Below are 20597 nucleotides of genomic sequence, written 5' to 3'. Positions count from 1 at the left end.
ACCCAGTAATAGTTTCAAATGGTCTGCTCAAACTAAATGCAAACAATTCTCTTTTAAATCAAGATTTACTATATGCCTCATCACTTCACTCCTCCATGGACTACATACTCATTGGAGACCTCAACTTCACCTTGACAACCTCAGGGACTCTGCCACTCTCCTGGACAACCTCGCCAACCTCGGACTGAAACAACTCGTCACCACCCCCACACACAAGGCAGGACACACTCTCAACCCCATATTCGCAGGAGGTAACAACATGCAGATCAGCCACAGCACGCAAACCCCATGGACAGAACACCACTGCATACACTTCCACGCCAACAAGCCCACGGTGCCCAAACTTGCAGTCCGCCCACCATGAAGTAACTGGAACAAAATCACAGAGGAGCAGCTCAACTCCACCCTCTACCGCGATGTCCCCGCCACCCCAACCCACGCCAACCTCGCAGCCAAAGAACTCCACAGTTGGATCGCCAACTGCGCAGATAAGCTTGCGCCCATGCATAACCCCAAGAGACAACGCCCCAGGAAGGCCACCTGATTCACCGACAATATCCAGGAATACAGATGCATCTGCAGACATCTCGAGAAGAACTGGAGAAACAGCAAATGCTCAAAAGACCGTACCTCCTACAAAAACACCATGATAGACAACCACCAGCGCACCAAATCCACCAAAAGGACCTTCATCCAGGACAAGATACTCGCCAACACCAGCAGTGCCAAGGAACTCCTCAGCATCATCCAGGAATACACCAAACCCCCCAGAGAAACCACGGACAACACCCTGTCCCAGGACCTCTGCAACAGGCTTGGATCCTACTTCCACCTAAAGATCAAGGGCCTCTGCAACAACTTCAATGACCAGACACCTGACTCCGAAACCACTCCATCGACCATCAACATCAGCTGGCCCACCATCTCCTCTTGGACCCCAGTCACCACCAAAGAAACCGCAGTGACCATGAAAAGTATCTATTCAGGAGCCCCAATGGACCCCTGCCACCCGCACATCTTCCACAGAGCTGCAGTGTGTAATAAATCGGCGTCCCGATCACTTGTACTAGGCAGGCACAGTACAGCACATCCCCCTGGCGTTGCAAATGCATAATCACAAATGTATGCAAATCTTATATAAAATATACTGCCCTTTATTAGAAGCATATATTACCCCACCAGGGGTCCCTATTCTTCATATTCCATTATCTTCCCTTTCTTTATGTTTCTTCCAAGCACCCAATGAAATATTGGTAAAGCAATACTGTGAAAAATTGCCCCTTTTCTGCATGGTTGCCCCCACTTTTTGCTGAACTGCTGCGGTACTTTGACAAAGTGTGCCATGGGCTTCTGCCAATCAGGTACCCAGGGCCTATGTTCTTTCCCTTAAACTGCATTTAAGACCAAACCCAATTGTCACTCTCTGGTCACAGGTCAGTCCCCGGTAAATGGTATCACAGGTACCAAGGGCACTGTGACCAAGGAAGGGCTCTAAGGGCTGCAGCATGTATTGTGCCAACCTTAGAGGCCCTGTACCTTTACACGCACACACTGCCTTTGCAGGCTGCCTGTTTTGGTGCAGAACAAATTGAAGAGTCGACATGGCACACATCCTTGTGTGCCATGCCCACAACCCACTGCCCTGGCACAGATCAGCCACCCCTCTAGGGTGCACTATACTAGTGGGGAGGGTACCAGTGCATGAGCCCTGTACCCCTATAGTGTCTAAGCCAATTCTTAGACATTGTAAGTGCAGTAATGCCATTAAGAGTATATGGTGCTGGGAGTTTGCAATTATGAACTCCACAGTACCATAATGGCTTTACTGAAAACTGAGATGCTTGGTATCAAACTTCTCAGTACATTAAACTCACACTGATGCCAGTGTGGGGTTTAATAAAAAATGCACACCGAGGGCATCTTAGAGATGCCCCCTGAAAAATGACCTACCACTAGTGTCCAGGCTGAGAGGCTGCTCGCCAGCTGCCACCACCAGACATGTTTCTGGATGCCAGGGTTGAGAGCTTGCTGATCTTGGGGGTATGAAACAATGCACATCCTGGAACGAGGTGCAAAGCCTCTTCCCCCAGGATGGGCAGGGTCCACGAAGGGGAAGCTTCAAAGGCTTGCCGCCTTCGTGGGCTTCCCCAGGCCTGTTGCTGCTTTCAGGAGCTGGACCCCACCGGTTCTGACCCCCACTTTGGGCAGGAGAATCGTCAGGAAAAACAAGTCAGGAAGAGAGGTAAGCCCACCTTTGCCAACACCACCCCTCAGGTGGGGGTGGGGAGGTGAAGCACAACTCTCAGTCCCCGCCCCAAGGAAGGGATGCATTGTTCCCACCTTTTACTTACCTGTAACGCCCCTAAATTTAGTATTTAGGGGCACCCCTGAACCTTGCCTTCTCAGACCAGAAACTACAAGAAGAAAAGAAAAAGAAGGACCGAACAGCCGTGCCGAAACTAAGAATAGGAGGACGCCCATAAATCTTGGCCCCAGCCCTTCCGGCCTGTACCCACCTTGAACCTGCAGAAGCGAAACTCCGGTGTGTCCTGCAGCTAGCAACATCAAGAACCCTGATGACCTGCCCTGCTTTTCAAAGAAAAGACTTTGTCTCCCGTGAACACCGGATTTGTTCACCAACAGACTCCAGGTCTGGTGAAATCTGTGAGTCTGCACCACTCTGCACCCATCGCCCACGGCTGGAGTTCAAGTGGCCTAACACCACAAGGAGGTCTCCCCGGCGATCCAGACCCGAGATCCAGTGATCCCTGACCTGCCTCAAGCTTCCAACCAATGCCTGCTTCCGCAATTCGGAAGGTTCCCCCAACCAGGGGCTGGAAAGAAGATCCGACCCTAACAGACACCCCTGCACCCAATGCCCCACGGCCTTGGGTGGCCCAACCCACGGTGTACAGCCAACACCCAGCATCCCAACTTACCTCTTCAAGTGGTGGCCGCACCCAGGAGACCTTCATCCCGACCCTGCAGTACTTACTGTTAACGGATAAAACTATTTCCTCCCATAGGATAACATTGACTGTTTTCTGTGAAAAAGTTTGGAGTTGGAAAATCTATAAAAGCCTCTAAAACTGTAACTAAATAACCAAAACACGTTTACTTACCTGCTTACAAGGTATACTACACTGTGTAAGAAAAGTAATGTGTGAAGTAATCTACTTGACATCCTATTGAAAAGCCAATACAAAGAATATGTACAATATTCGAAAGCATTGCATTACCCATGATTCCACTGTAATCAAACCAAAGTATATATACAACTGCAATTCAAACTGTATTATTACTGCAAAGTATAAATCACTCACATGTGCCAGGCTTGTTTGGTTCTAGGAAATAAAATAACTAAAAGAATATTTTCATACAAAACCTTTTGGTCTGAAGTTCAGTCTTTGAGTGTGTGACAATAATTTGCTGATTGAGTTTGTACAACAAATGCTTAACACTACCCTCTGATAAAGCCTTACTGCTCACCCACATGACCACAAATAGAGAGTAAGGTGCTATCTACGTTTACCTCTGCGTACCTTTGGGGTTACACTGAACTCTGAGCACACTTTGTGATAATATATACAGAGCCAGGTTCCGACAAATACCTCTTGTGAGATCGAATAACAATCCACAGTCTCTACATTGACAGCACAAACCAAACAAAAAATGTAAAACAATGATGGTAAATAGGTGAAAAAAACGATGGGATGAGGCTGATATGTCTCCATTCTTCTAGAGTGATTGTCAATGTTTATTGCAACAGTACATTTTGTACTTTTTACTGTTACTAACAGATTGAGATGGTTCAACTCAAATAAACCTTTAGTGACCCCTTTAATTATATGTGAATCAGGTATTCTCAGAGGTTATCACCTTCTTAAGGTTTGCAGAGCCTAATTGTTCCTAAAGCACACAAAGGTTAGCTGCTAATCCCCAAAATACAAATTCAAATTACTCATATCTTAAAAAGAAGGTATTCAATGAAAAGTTAGAACCTTGCTTTGTATTGTTCATTACATTTTATATTTCTGAAAATTAATTCAAGTGGAAGTTCAATTGCTGTGCACCAGTAGTTATTTATTTCTTCATTTTTACTAGAAAATGTCATTGTGTTGGTAACTATCATCCAGACATATTGTAGTTAGATGAGATGATGTATGTTTTGCACCCATGCGCATAGCCCCAAGGGCATTTTTCAAGGCTATGCAAGCTTAAAACATAAGGTTAGAGAATGGACCTTATCTTCAGACACAGCGGTGTAGGGAATAGGTGCCTCCCTATTGTCTGTCAAGAGCATGTCGTCTATTAGCCCCGATGGTGAAATGCAGTCGCCCTGTGGCTGGGGGCAATTTGTCAGTATATAATAGTCTGAAGAAATGCTTTGATCACATTTCTTTCAAATTGTGTCTTTTTTCTTATTTAAACATCTTGTGAGGAAATGCATCCTGTTTCACTAGAAGAGCTCAAGTTCTTTTTAGGTCTTCTGTTAGACAAAACCTTTAGATTTTTCTAAAATTATATATGAAAGTGAATTTTCTTATAGGGCCTTTCTGCCATCCCTCTTCATCCATTGGTCATGTTCTTTCACAAGGTGCACATCGGCACACAAAGGGCCTGATTTACAAAGGTTAACTTACACTTTTGAGTAAATTTACAATTTTATGCAGTCCAATCAATCAATCAAAGCATTTGTAAAGCACACTACTTACCCGTGAGGGTATCAAGACGCTAGGGGGTGGGGGGTGCTGCTACTGTTCGAAAAAGCCAGGTCTTGAGGAGTTTTCTGAAGGTCAGTAGGTCTTGGGTCTGCGGTAGGCGGATGGGGAAGGTGTTCCATGTCTTGGCGGTGAAGTGGGAGAATGATCTGCTGCCGGCTGTCACTCCTCGGGTGCAGGGGACAGTGAAGAGGGCGTGGTCGGCGGAGCGGAGCTGGCGGGTAGGGGATGTAGATGCTGAGTCGGCTGTTGAGGTACGCTGGTCCGGTTTTGTGGAGTGCTTTGTGTGCGTGGGTGAGGAGCTTGAAGGTTATCCTCTTGTTGACGGGGAGCCAGTGCAGGTCTCTCAGGTGGGATGTGATGTGGCTGCGGCGAGGGATGTCAAGGATCAGACATGCGGAGGCGTTCTGGATGCGTTGGAGCCGTTTCAGGAGTTTGGCCGAGGCTCCTGCATAGAGGGCGTTTCCATAGTCCAGTCTGCTGCTGACGAGGGCCTGGGTGACCGTACTTCTTATTGCGATGGGGATCCACTTGTAGATCCTGCAGAGCATGAGGAGGGTGTTGAAGCAGGAGGAAGAGACGGCGTTGACCTGCTTTGTCATGGAGAGGGTGGAGTCTAGGATGACCCCTAGGTGGGCTGCGGGGTCCGTGGGAGTTGGTGCTGCTCCTAGTGCGGTCGGCCACCAGGAGTCGTCCCACGCCGAAGGGGTGGGTCCGAGGATGAGGACCTCCGTCTTGTCCGAGTTCAGCTTCAGTCAACTATTTCTCATCCAGTCGGCGACAGCCTTCAATCTTTCGTGGAGGTTGGTTTTGGCTGTGTGGGGGTCCCTGGTGAGGGAGAGGATCAGCTGGGTGTCATCAGCGTAAGAGATGATATTGAGGTCATGCAGTCTGGCAACGAGGGGGAGCGGTGCCATGTAGATGCTGAACCGCGTTGGGCTGAGGGATGAGCCCTGGGGTACGCTCCAGATGATCTCGGTGGCTTCGGAGTGGAAGGGGGGGAGGCGGTCGCTCTGTGTTCTGCCGGCGAGGAAGGAGATGGTTCAGTCCAGGGCCTTCTCCTGGATTCTCTTGGATCCGCAAAGCAGTTTCACGAGTAGCATCTTTACGAGTGGGGCGTGTCCGCACTCATGTTTTTCGGCGGCGGCCGCCATCTTTGAGCGGACTCGCGCGCCAAGGGCTCACTGGAGAGCCTATTTAAAGTCGCTCCCTACGCGCAGCGGGACGCGCAGGTGGACGCCTTCGCTTAGCCTTCGCTTAGCCTGAGTCGTGCCGGAGTCCTGCCCGTCTGCGCCCGTCAGCGTCCCGGAGGCGGCGGGGCGGCGGAGGCTTCCGGTCAGGCGTGTGTGAGGATGATTCACTATACCTCGGCGACGCTTCGCGCCATGCGTACTACATCTAGCTTGTGTCGCTCTGTATTCCCCGGTCGACACAAGGGCAAACGACGTTGCCCGGCATGCGGCTGGTCGCCTACTGGGGCACAGGGCAGTGTTCTTAGGACAACCGAGGCGCATGCGAAACATCTCTGTCTGCTGCTTAATACAAGGTCGGTAGGAAGACATGCCCTGCATATTTACGATCTTCTTGTCAGGGAAAACCCTCTATGTCTGCTCTTGACCGAAACTTGGTTGGGAGAGGCGTCCAATCCGGATATCTTTACTGCTATCCCTCCAACCTATAACATTTTCCACCAAGACAGAGCTAAGGGAAGGGGGGGCGGAGTCGCGGTGGTGGTGAGGAAGAACATTTCTTGCTCAGTTCTTCCCGTGAATTCCATCGAGGGCTCTGAATCCCTTGGTTTCATGCTTAGACTGTCTCCGGGTCAAGCGCTTAAGGGACTGCTGGTCTACAGGCCTCCTGGCCCGGTGGGCTCCTTTTGGGAGGACCTACAGACAGCTATTTCGGAGCTGGAGCTGTCTGCACAGCACTGCTTGCTGGCAGGCGATTTCAATTTTCATCTTGATGTCTCGGACGATCCGGATGGGGTCAAATTGCTGGATATTACATCTCCGCTTGGCCTGGCACCGTTTGTGTCAGGGCCTACACATGAGAAAGGGCACACCCTCGATCAAGTGTTCTCTTCTGTCCCAATTGTTGACATTGATACGCGGCCGGTGCTCTGGTCGGATCATAGGCTGATTGGGTTTTCCGTGTTGGAGAATGGGCGGTCTGACACCTGCGCCCCCACGGTGCCCAGATCAGCCTCGAGAGCGTTGCACAGAGTGACGCCTGCTATGTTGGAGCAGGACCTCACGGAACATCCTTGTCCTCTCTCGGGGGATCCGGAAAGAGACACTGAGGCTTTTCAGCGGTGGTTGACTGAGAGGTTGGATGATCTTGCCCCAAGGGTAACCCCTCGGTCCACGGCGATACGGCAATCTGCGCCGTGGTTTACGGAGGCGCTGCGTGTGGCTCGCAGCCAATGTAAGGTTGCTGAACGTGCCTGGCGCCTTCAATATGATGGGGAGGCTAAACTCGCCTATAGGTCGGCTGTGAAGGCCTATCACCGTGACATTCTTGGTGCCAAGCGGGAATACCTTGCCAGGAGGATTGAGGCGTCGGCGAACTCCTGTAAGGAGATCTTCACGATCGTGAAGGAGTTCACGTCCCCTACCTCCTACTCACCCCCGCCTGTATCATCTGATGCGTGGGCGTGTGATCTTGCCACTTTTTTTACTGACAAGATCAAGGCAATTCAGGCCTCCTTCTCGGAGAGCTCGGTGGAGGGTTGCTGTGGCCTCGGGGCAGGACTTGGAACATCGTCCATGTCAACGGCAGTACTGGTGGACTTTCCACCTGTCTGCAGTGATGCGTCCCGGAGTCTGCTGGCCAGTCTTAAATCTGGCTCGCCACTCGACCCCTGCCCCGCCAAATTTTTGGCTGGGATGGCGGCAGTGGTGAACCCCCTGGTCAACCCGATCCTCAATGCCTCCTTGAGAGAGGGGAGTGTCCCACGCACCTGGAAAAGGGCGATGGTGATCCCCCTCCTGAAAAAGCCCGGTCTTGATGCCGAGGTCTTGGCCAATTATAGGCCAATTTCACTTCTCCCGGCTTTGGCCAAGATCACTGAGAAACATGTACATGGCGTCTTGTCGAGCTTCCTAGAATCCAACAATTTGCTCCATCCATCCCAATCCGGTTTCCGTCCGAATTTTAGTACGGAAACGGCGTTGGTGGAGGTCTCAGAGATCATCAGGGAGACCTTGGATGTGGGTGGCAAGGCCATGCTAGTCATGTTGGACCTGTCGGCGGCCTTCGACACCGTCCCCCATGAGGCGCTTCTCGCCAGGCTTTATGACATCGGCCTAAGGGGGACGGTGTTCAGATGGTTCACATCTTTTCTGGATGGCCGCCGCCAGACGGTCTGGGTCTCCCAGAGCTCCGCCGAGATACCGCCATTGGGAGTCGGGGTTCCACAGGGTTCTGTGTTGAGTCCGATGCTGTTTAACATCTTTATGTCCCCTCTGGCGGCTGCGGTGGAGGCTTACGGAGCCCAGATCGTGTCCTACGCCGACGACACGCAACTCCTCTTCACTTGTGGCAAAGATCAGCCATTTGATGGGGAGAGAATTCGGGACTGCCTGGACATGGTCTTTGGTTAGTTCCAGCGGAATAGTCTGAAGGCCAACTCCAGTAAGTCGGAGGTTCTATTTTTCGGCTGTGCCATCGATCCCGAGTGGCGGCAATGGTGGCCGGCTGCCATGTGTCCCCCGGCACAATCCTCCTTGGTTGCCAAGAACCTTGGTGTTAAGCTGGATAACAAGCTCTCTTTGAGAGCGCACGTTATCGGCCTGTCCGGCACCTGTTTCGGCATTCTGAAAATGCTCCGCAAGTTTCTTCCTCTACTATCTGCGGAGCACAGACGGATTACAGTGCAGGCGCTTATCGGATCCAGGCTAGACTATGCTAATGCCCTTTTCTTAGGCCTTCCGGACTACTTGGTCCAGCGTTTGCAGGTGGCACAGAACTCTGCAGCCCGCGTGATTTTTGGTCTGCATAGACGAGCACGGGCTTCTGGGCTGCTGCAGACGCTCCATTGGCTGCCGATCCGGAAGCGGATTATGTTCAAATCCCTGACGCTGGTGCACAAAGCTCTGTTTGGCTCAGGCGCGGGATACCTGCAGAAGAGATTGGCTTTCTATCGCCCTGCTCGCTCACTGCGTTCTGAATCCCTTTTCACTGCTGTGGTTCCGCGTGTGAGGAAGGCCCGCATTGGGGGGCGTTCTTTCAGCCTCAAGGTCCCCCAGCTGTGGAACTCGCTCCCACTGGCACTTCGCAGTACTCCCAATCTCCTTCAATTTAGGAAGAATCTGAAGACTTGGCTTTTTAATCTCTCTGCTTAGGCGGGTTTCTTTTTTTTCTTTGGAATCTGTTTTTCTTGTTATGTTGTTCTACACTTTAGCTGCCTGTGGAAAGCGCCGGGACACTCTTTTTAAGTAGCCGTGCGCTATACAAACACATTTTAACATAACATAACATGGTGGAGACTCCACACATAAAACGATTAGCAGTGATAAAGATTCTACTTATAAAATTGCTTTGTGAATTGCACAAAATCATAAACTTACTCAAAAGTGGTAATTTACCTTTGTCAATCAGGCCCAAAGTAGTTACCTTCAGTTCCAGGGACTACTATGGAATAGGGCCCGTTACAACGCAACACATTTAAAACGCATGCTTTTACAACACAGTTTTTACATCGCAACATCCATTATAACACATGATTTTACTACGCATGCCATAACAACGCATTTTTAGAAACTAAATTTACAACGCATTCCATTACAACACATACAATTACACCGCATACCATTACAACGCATAATACTGGAATGGAATGGAATGGAATATGTTTTTGTAAAGCGCGATAGCTACCCGCAGGCGTCCTAGCGCTATAGCTGAATACAGTTGGGTGAGGCGGGTCGAGGTTATTTGCTGAAGAAAAAGGTTTTACATTTTTTTCGGAAGAGCAGGATGTTCGGTTCTGAGCGGATAGATAGTGGAAGGGAGTTTCAAAGCCTTGCCGCATTTGTTGAGAACATTCTACCTCCACTTCTTTCTCTTTTGTACTTGGGAATGATGACTTGGAAGGCAAGGGTCGACCTCAGCTGCCTGTTGGGGTGGTATTGAGTGATCAGGGTGTGATTAAGGATTTGCCCCTTTCCTCCAGTAGGCACGGTGGGCGATGCACATGCTTTTAAAGTTGACTCTATCTTTTACTGGCAGCCAGTGAAGTGCTCTTAGTTCAATATTCACTGATTGCCTGCGGGGAATGCGCAAGAGGGTACGAGCAGCGCAGTTTTGAATAACCTGCAGTTTTTTCAGGGTGGATTCGGGGGTTCCTAAGTATAGGGCATTTCCGAAGTCAAGCCGGGAGAGGATTAGACCCTGGACCATGATCTGTCTGGCCTTGAAAGGGAGGAGTGGTAGGATCTTTCGTATGAGTCTGATAATGCTCATGCAGGTGGCTGCTAGTGGCCGAAGGTTAGTGCACTGTCCAGCCAAATGCCCAGGCTCTTGATGGTATCCCTGGGAGGGGGGGCTGGTTAGGGGAACAGTAGGATAAGTGTTGGATAGTTTAGGGGTAAAAAAATACTATTCCCACTCCAGTGAGTGCAACAGTAGGGCAAGTGTTGGATAGTTTAGGGGTAAAAATTACTATTCCCATGTACCCCAAAACCCATACCCACCCTAAAACGTAAAACATCCCCATTACTTACCTTATAATGCGTTGTAATGGCATACGTTGTAGTGACATGCGTTGTGATGGCTGCTTTGTAATGGCATGCGATGTAAAGGCTGTTGCATTGTAACAGCCACGTTGTAAAGGTAGTGTGTTGTAATGACTGCGTTGTAATAGATGTTTCTACTACTATGGCAATGTAGGCTTTTGAGACCAAACATTGTCTTTTGCTTTTAAGCAATGCATATATGTTATTTTGTATTTGCCATTTCAAATAACACTTGATACATTTATTTCAGCGGTCTTTCTTCTGAACTAGTACAAGTCTGTGCTACCAAAAATACACTCTTTTATTATTTCACTGGGGGCAAGGAGGAGGATTATATTTTCCAGATATATTTTTATATATTTATCTCTAGCCTCACCAGCTGCAAAAACGCCAGAAGCTATGCATTTGGCTGTTATTAAATAAAACGTGTTTCATACGGTTCGCAGGAAGTGTCAACATTAAAATCAAAGGACTACTATGAGCAGAATTAAAGCAAAATTCCTGAAAAGTTGCTTGACATTTAAATTTACGAGCAATAAATATAAAATATCATAAGACTATTTGGTCTGAGCTATAAAGAAAGACAACAGCAAGTAGTAGGAATTTAAGTCCTCCAGGATGACTGAAATAGTTTCGGCAGAGACTCACCAGCATGACAGGATTTCTGTGATGGCTTCAATCAGAGACTCAACAGAGTCCTAGGATTTTTGTGATATTCCAGAGACATTTTGAATAAATAAAAATTAGCATAAAGCTGAATTGAGGCCAGATGCATGAGGCAAAATCAGGCGATTTAATCCTGTCAACATAAGTGAACTGACATGGTGGGAAGGAGCCCAAATAAGAAGTGATGGAAGTTGCAGCTCTGATTCTGAAGCATTTGTTTTTCACTGCCAGCCTTTGAAACTCTCCCCTGAGGTGTGATGCTTTTCCAGGACCGGGATGCCTTTAGGAAACTATGTGATTTATAAAACTTGAATTAATTATTTCATTCATCCATTCATTCGATGCTGTGTGATATGACACTTTAGATTATTTACAAAAAAGGTCTGCATTATCCAGAACCCAATTAACAACTTCTCTTGCTTTTAAGAAACTTGGGTCAGAATGTCCTAACACCTTACGATTTACAAATGACTGTTCAAACTATGTGCAAATTTGGTTCCACCAGCTCTCTAGACGACCTGGTGAGATCTGATCGAATCTACTGAGGCCTCGCGTGCCTCAGTCATTGCTTTGTCATCTGTATATTTTGCGATGAAACATAATATTCTTCTTATACTGACATATGTTCTTCTGAATTTCTCTAGGTTGAAGAAGTGGAGCCTTATGCAAGCTACATGCAGAAAGTGAACACAATTTACTGTTCAATTTCAGAGCTGGCCGCCTGAGTGGACTCTAAGTTGGGAGGTCCTCTCGCATCGAGAAGAGCCCCTGACGCGATCACAGCCAGGAGCGCACATACACGACAGCGAGTGCTGTCCATCTTCTGAATGGATGCGTTTTTGGGACATTACTCTTTAAAAAGTGCCAAAACCCACAGTAGAGAACATCTACGTGTTGTGTAATGTGGTAATTTGGGGAATCAATTCTTACTACTACATTCCATAGCCATGCACATTTTAAGGATTGGCTACTAAGAGACAATGTGGCAGCAATGTTTTGTGCATATTGTATGTTTGGTATTTGCAGCATTGAGACCCTAGTGGTACAATAGAAAAAAGACAACTGTAAATAAGGGTCGAATGACGTCATCAGACAACAAGAATCCTTAATACCTGGGACACTGATGGATTGTTGTAGCTAGACTAATCAACCCTTGCTAAGCGCCTTCTTCATATGAAGACCAGCCATTCTGAGCCAGAACCAGCTTCCCATTTGTGCCAAGGGGCATCAGTCAATGGGCATGAACTGCCTACCAATGTCAAACATAACACACAAGCCCCTAGTATGTTTATGCATATGCTAAAACTACGCAAGGACAGAACATCCAATTCCACCCTAAACATTAAGTGAGCTAGAACTTCTGTAAAAGCATGCTACAGGGTGTTTAATATCTATTCATCATGTACCAGTTACTTAACAGGGGCAATAGGAGGAACAAGCACGTAGTACACAAATAGACACTGCAGAAATAGGAAGCAACACTTTTTTAGTATCTGTGCATGTGAAAAAGTATAATTTCTGTACTCTGTTGCAGGACACATTTAGGAATTTGTATTTAACTATTGGGCCCGGCATGCTTAATTTGACATTCAAGAATTTCGCTTTAGTGAGACCTTTTGATAATTCAAACCACATGCAGTGAGATTATTTGAGACGTCCAAGACACTGCAGATTTTCCCTTTCAACCCGGAGGTGTGCCCAGTATGTGCCCATTGCAAGTCCCACCTTCCTTATTCCAGAAGAGTGTCTTGTGCGTGACAGCTGAACTAACTAATCAACATTCCTCTTGATTGGTTTCTATGTAGGAGTGGTTATGGAAAATGTCACTCAACAGGGTGTTGTGGGTATGTGTCATTTCTCATCAGCTTCAGGGTGGTGTTAGTCTTGCACTTTAATACTCAAGCTACGTATGAAGATAACCAGTCGTCTGATTAGATACCTTGCACTTTATGATGGCCACTATAGTGCTTGCTCTAGGGGACGCTATGGGCCTGATTAATAGTTTAGTTCTTCATCACAAATATGACGAATATCTTTTCAAATGCCTGCAGGAGGGGATACGATTTTAGTCTAAGCTGTAAGTAGAGCTCTCTAGTCTAACAAATATTAAGACTTATTTTATTGTGTAAGGCCCAGCTCTGCAAAGGTACTCCTGCTCATTGTTCAGTTGCTGATGCATAAACATTGGCTCAGTGTCTATATGCTGAGCGCAATAGTCTAGTTACTTTGTCATGAGTGTAGTAATTTTTACTATATGGTTTTGTGTTTCTTTTCATTACATACTCTTCTTTATCTCAGTTTTTATTAGCAGGAGCAACATGTAGGAAATAGTCCATTAGTGATTTGATATTATTCACTAGACTAGCCAATGCAATACACTACCTTCAACCCAGGATACTGATTTTCTTCACTCTTAATCGAGTGACAAAGATGCCAACTACAAAATGGAATATGAATGCCCTTTGGGTTCATAAGGTGAAAGCGATCAAAAGTGCATCAGCACTCGCCAGATAATGTGAGCAGTCGCTCGAGTTAGAAGCTACATACTTCTGCCTATGGTTATCAAAACGTTTAAGTTTATGAAGTAAAAATATCACATCTTGAAAATGAGCCAGTCAACCGGTCAGAAACACTAGAAGCCTTTCCATCTTTCAGAATGAAAATTAGTGTGTTGACTTAATTACAACATATGACTTAGGTGTAATAAACTGTCTTGCCCTGTATTTGGTTATGCTGTCCCAGAATTCTATTCGTAAGCATTTCTCCAGGTCCTGCTGCTTACAACTACTTAACTTGACCACTTTCTAACTCTGATGCCTACTTCACGATTTCTTCATCCGAGATTTGCTGGGAGCTCTATTGCATTCTTGCACAGTGGCATCAAAATTTAACATATAGTATCCATCCATATGTGTTATCATTGTCTTCAGTGGTGTAATGGTGCTCATATTTTAAAAGAATCTGAAACGTGATTGAGTAGAATTATCATTTTAGTCTTATGACTCTAACAGGGACCACAAGAACTATTTTTACTACTAATGAAGTGTTTATCTGACCTTCTTAATTTTTACATTAAGCAGACATGATCTGGGTGGGGTCTACAAAGCACTCATTCAAAAATAGCATTGATTTACACAGCTATCGCATATTCAATCAGGAGGGAGAGTACTGTACCTCCTCTAAAATATTAAATGCTACCTGAATGTAGCTTAAAGCCCAACAATACTGCTTGCTTTTTATGAACCTGTTTAAAAGGAGCATTTGTGAACTTTAGGGTTTAAAGTGTACTTTTGGTGGAATGCTACTTCAGTGACAAGACAAGCAAATAAAGTTAATTTATGGTCATTTTAAGAGGTTTATTACATGAGTAAGAAAATATGTAAGACTTGTTTTATTTTAAACAGTATTGCTGTTACTCTAGTTATGGGTTCTTGTATCCACAATAATACTCTGGGAAGGAAGAAAGTTTACTTTTATTGCTGATGATACGTGTATGAAATACATTTTGACTGTTTCAAGTTTATAGACAAACAATTATAGGAGCAAATAGGAATTTATGGGATATCACAATATACCTCGGTTTACTTCCCTACAGAACAATGTCAATACACATACTTACTTTTTTCACAGAAGAAAACCATTCTCCTCGTGTTTTTAATTCTGGAGTGAAGTTGTTTGAAACATATGTGTAGCACACACTAGTCAAATAGAGTCCGGCTACATCATTTATTTGAATTCATCAGTTATGTGGATATAAACATTTTGTGTTGTCAATAAATTATTAAATGAAGACACAGCAAAATATCAAATTCATCCTCCTACATGCTACAAAAATCAGCTGCATTGATTTTAAAAAAAAGCAAAAAGCAGCAATGGTTTAGTGGACTTATTCAATAAAAACATGGTGAATACCCCGATAATCACTTTGCTCAGTTCAACAATAAATGTAACAAGCATTTTCAATACAATAGGTCTTACATTTGTGAGAATGTAAGCAGTTTTATCTGTTTTGGTAAGTAACACATAAATAAAAGGTATTGTCATTTACAATCCCAATAGCTTCAACTCTTCTACATGTGAGACCTGTGACACCATTGTCCCAGTCTGCTTGGAAAGTGAAAGCATGCATGGCACGCTGAATGGTGCAGGAAAGCATGTTGTGCCTACAGTAAGAGAAGCTTATTAAAGAATATACTTCTTACGGACTAAATAAGACATACCGTGTAACAAACAAAGTAAATGGGTCAGTCCTCATGGGAGGTTACAAATGAAGACAAGGCGGTACTAAGGAGGGACTAACATGTTTACTAACGAATCAGAAGCCAGCATTTACGAAGGACAATGACAAGCCAATGACAAATATGGGCAGAGAGTGTGCCTCCAATTCATTTTTTGAAATAGTTTAAACCAGGCAATGGATGACATAAGGGCTTCATAGGGCACATTATGTCCTGATACTCGCTGAAGGATATGTGGGAGCCTTAATGGTATGCCTATTGCTATGCACTTTGTGATCTCCATACTTCTCAGAAGGGGTTCAGTCCGGCATGAGGGATACAAGCGACCACATCACCATCGCTAGCTCCATAACCCTCTTGAACTTTTAGTACTCAATAACCATTGGAAAAGATGGATTGACACAGCGTTCACTGTGGCAAAGATATGCATTCTGCGACTTGTAGAACAACCTGATGCTCATAGCTTCCTATGAGCACACCATTTGAAACTGAAAGATAAGCTTCAGATACGTGATGAAATATATGGGTTGCTTTCGCAAGACCATGGACAGTTGTTTTGTCAACATAGGCCTTTAGTGAAACTGAAAGCTGAATCCGCCATCCGTTCTCCTCCTAAGAAGACCTGTGCTGCCTCCCCTTGTGTGTGAGGCATTGAAAGGCTCTATGGTGACCCCGGGCATGCCTCTCCTAGTCAAATGGAGTCTCTAGGCACCTGTCTTATACTCACTCTTGTTACTGTTTAGGGCCATTATTGTGCTTTGTTGTTTTTTCTTGAATTTGTATGTTCTTGATTAATTGCACCTTATCCATCCTGAGAAGACTCAAGAAATGTGTAAATGTAGTTTGGGAGTTGCAAAATTCTCAAAGGTGGGTTTTGCGAGGAGAGAGGGAACATGAAAAACATGCTTCGCAATGCGATTTGTAATTAGGAAATTGCAAACAGCTATGTGCAACAGTGTCTCAGACACTGTTTCGGATTCCCAATATGTCGCAAATTGACCTGCCTCATCAATATTCATGAGGCAGGTCGCAATTTCCAACCCATTGGGAATGGCTACAATCACAGGGATGGTGGCTTGCTGGGGTCAGCATACTACCATGTCTGTGGTTTCTTTTTAAATAAAGCAATATATATTTTTTTGCATTGCAGCCCATTTTCCTTAAAGGAAAACGGGCTGCATTACAAAAATAAGGGCCACATGTATCAAAGTTACATTTTGCATTCCCTAAATAGCAAATGTTAGGTAATGGCTATTTAGAGAATGCAAAATGGTATGAAAGGAAATAACGATTCCTACAGAGTCGCAATCGCAATTAGGGAATCGCTATTAGGAAATGATACTCCATTCGTTCGTATGGGGCCCATAGGTGCAAATGGTTTTGCATTACCCAATTTGGGATTATCCTAGTTGATAGTCCCAAATTAGGAAATGCAAAGCTAAGGGTGTGCGGGGACCTAAGGTTCCCCAGAAGCACCCCATGTAAAGCACACACATGAGCTAGAGGTATGTTTGTGCTACATGGCACTTTAAAAAATGAACTTTGTTTTCATTATTACAAATTGGACATGGTTACCTAAAGAAAATAAGTCAATGGTAATAGCATTTCATAAATGGCCAATTACCAACCTTGTATAAAATGTCCCTCCTAGCGTTTAAAATAAATTAACTTTTATGCAATATTTTATTGGAACAGAAGGAGAAAGAGTAATACCGGTCTGCCATTTTCCCTAGTGCCCAATCTGTATCCACCTCACTTTTTGTTACAGTAATATGGACCCTTCCACATACTTGGTAGTCTGTTTTCCCACAGAAAAAAAATAAAAATGGCCAGTTGCATTTAGGAAATGTTTGGTACATGTGCTTAGGGAATCACAAATTACGATTCCCTATTTGGAGTGACAATTCTAGGAAATCGCAAAAAATTGCGATCGCCTAAAATGCACTGCCAAAGCCTTTCATTCATCTTGAAAAGCTATTTTGCGTTCGCAAACGGTCAAATTTAGCGATTTGCACCACTTGCGAATTCAAAATAGGTGAATACATGTGGCCCTAAGTTCTAGTCTCTCTCTCATCCTTGCCCCAGAATGTCTTCTCATTGGGTCAGAGTACTTTCCATGCGTTCGAAATGGCCACGCCTAAACTACTGTATTAGTAAATTCCACTAAGCATCTGAACGTGACCCTTTTTTTCGCACATAATTCCCCAGCAGTGGACCCCTACTCACTACGTGAGCTACAGCACACTTGCATATTTTTGCACACTTGTGTTTTTGGACACCTTTTTATTTTGGACAGCAATATGTTTTTTTTGGCAGGAAGGTCTCAGTGAGATAGCGCTCGCCGTTGACATCTGCTATGATCTGCACAGCAAATCCTGGGTAAAGTGAAATCAGCCTTTCCATGCTTCCGGTGTTGGTAAACTGGAGTGTCATTAAGATGGGAAACAGAAGAACTGTTATTTACACCTCTTAAACGAAGTAGACCTGTCGAGTGAAGCGCTGTTATAGAATGTACTATTTTTGATAACACACATTCACAAGTTTATTTGGAGTCATACCATGCTGTATAACCGTGTTCTCTTTCAATCTAATAGCTTCGAATTGATCCAGCGTCACTAAAGAAATTCTCTCACATGCGTCACCATTCACTACCTAATACTCACCAAACTAATCAATAACCAGGCCCATGCACAAAGACAGAAAATCATGAAGCTGAATCATGTGACCTAATTCACTACACTATAATCTTATTTATACATATTTACAACTGCAGTATGACATTTTTATTCATGAATTACCAAAGAAACATTCATTTAGACCACTGAGGCCAATGGATTTAAACTGATGGTAACTACTCAAAAATCAAGACCAGCTTGACGTTTTAAGTCTTTTATTTTAATATTCACAAATTTCATAAACTTTGTTAGCTTTATTAATTTCAAACATTTAATTTAATAATTCAACTTTATTCATTAAATCATTGGCTCAAAAGGTCCGACACTTCAACATTGCATAGAATAATGAATTAAAGAAAACATCAACCCTATACCCTATGTTAGCTTTCTGATCTGAAAAGGAAAACAATTTTTTAATAAACAGTTAAGTCCTTACGTGTCCATAGGAAATCGGACAGCACTTCGCCCTCAGGAAACAGTCAGCCCCGTTCCCCTCAAGAGGCTCAATTTTTATACCTTTCTTGCTCGCTAATCTAACTAAATGTTATATTTTAGTAAAATGCAGCAACCTAATTGGTTGACATCCATCAGACCACCAAGAGGCCAACGCATTAGTCCCAATGACATCACTATGTCACTGTCCATTGTCACGAAGCAACACTGGCTTCCCAAAGTTGATACTTTAAACCAAAAGGTTTTCAGTTTATTTCCTCCAGGATTTTAGCCAAGCTGCCTCTACACGTTTCCTTGGCCTTGACACTTTTGCTTTCGGAGCTGTTCTGTACAACCATTGTTTGAGCTTCTGCACATTTCCGTGCGTGGAAGTTTTTTCAAAACGACAAGATCGTCACGTTGCACTCTGCTCCTTTTGTCAGGCCAACCAACTTTTCATTAGGAATAGGCCCCAAACTTTTCACTCGAGCTAGTATTTAAACAAACACAAAAAGGTGATTAATTCAAGTAAAATAAACCCTTATGTTACCCACCCAACCATTGCTAATAATTAACCCATTAATAAATGACATCTAGCAGAAGCAAACAAATAAAGTAGCACATTAAATATCTACCATTCTTCATATAGTCCAGCTGAAGTCTTTATATTTCTGAAAGAGTAAAAAGATGTTAAAATAATACACAGACAGACAATCACAACATAAGACAAATATATAAGCACATAGAATAAAAGCACATGCCATAAAATAATCAGCCGCATATTAATAGTGACAAAGACAATAGGACGAACAAGACAAACAAAACGATATTAATCATATGTTACATGACAAACTCGCAAATGCAACAAGAGCACATGTCATTAGTCCCGCGTGTTCGAGAGTGTGGTGCAATCTTATTCTAAGTTGGATTAATTAAACAGATCATGCAATAATTCATTAATAGATTAATTCATGTTACAGGGAATAAACTTCACGAGTCAGAATAAAATTATTTCTGAAGCTCGCTCCATCAACTCCCTCATCTGGTGATTTTCAAATCACCAAACATCACCCAAACATTTCAGAAAATTTTTCACCCAATTTAGACGTCACATTTTGGATTCTCTCAATATTAGTTTCCCTAAACCCCTTTTTCTGCTGTCTGGTCATCTCTTTCAAACTGAACCCTACGCATTTCCTTTAACTCATATTCCTTCTCCTGTTCCTTTCTGAGTTTGAAAATCCTTCTCTTTTCTTTCTGATGCTTCTTCCTTTTGTGAATCATACAGCTAATTTTTAGCAGCATTATCACTATAATGATAACAATTACTGGATAGAGCACTTTGCCAATGATGGAGCTCCCAACTTCAGAAAACCATTCTTTTATTGCCTCCATTCTTTTGCCTATTCGTTCCGTGAAACTTTCTTCTTCTAGGGGTTCTATCTCTTCATGAAACTGTGTGATGTTTTTAACAAGCAACTCTATATCCCAACTTTTGTCAGGTATATAAGTACAGCAATGCTGGACATGTAGGACCCCACAGACTCCTCCCTCTTTTGCAAGCAGAATGTCTAATGCAAGACGATTCTGCATAACCATACTTCTGGTAGCAACAAGTTCTGTGCTGACTAATTGGAAACCACTTGCAGTATCTGTTGACAATCTATCTACAATTGTAGAAACCTTTCTGATTTTGATTGAATTCATAGTAATTCCCACCATAGGAATAACAGCACCAAAAATATCTCCCAGAATTTCTGTAAAACTTTCTCTTTCGTACCTATTCAGATGTTCACCAAATTCAAATGTGCCCTTCTCATTTCTGTCAACATGAAAAATTTTTGGAAAAACTAAGCCAAGATAGCACGTCCCATACCAATGGTCTGGGAGGCTAAAATATGCTTTATTGCCACAAATAAAATAAATTCCAGGAAAAATCGGATCTTTCCCACTTTTAAATCCCCATCCCCCTACAATACGATAAGTATCTTCACATTGACTAGCACCCACAAAATAATTATCATATAATGTGTTATTTCTTCTAATGCAAAATTTACCACTAACTGGTTCGTCTATGTGTTAACACCATTTAGCTTAGCATCATCCATTTGCCAATACTTTGACTTGGCATGT

General features: G+C 44.2%; 1 protein-coding gene across 1 annotated transcript in view; it reads left to right on the top strand.

Moving 5' to 3' along the window:
* LOC147698894 (cell surface glycoprotein CD200 receptor 1-A-like) overlaps positions 1 to 15165 on the top strand; it is a 227196-nt gene extending 212031 nt beyond the window's left edge. Inside the window, exon 6 of the mRNA XM_086935510.1 lies at positions 11764 to 15165. Coding sequence (XP_086791636.1) covers positions 11764 to 11844 — 81 coding nt within the window. The 3' untranslated portion in view covers positions 11845 to 15165. The remainder of the gene's footprint in view (positions 1 to 11763) is intronic.
* The last annotated feature ends 5432 nt before the right edge of the window (positions 15166 to 20597 follow it).

Source organism: Lissotriton vulgaris, chromosome 8 (assembly GCF_964263255.1).
Source record: "Lissotriton vulgaris chromosome 8, aLisVul1.2, whole genome shotgun sequence".
Classification (NCBI taxonomy): Eukaryota; Metazoa; Chordata; class Amphibia; order Caudata; family Salamandridae; genus Lissotriton; species Lissotriton vulgaris.
The sequence above is the reverse complement of the archived record's forward strand: the minus strand, read 5'-3'. Positions and strand labels throughout refer to the sequence as shown.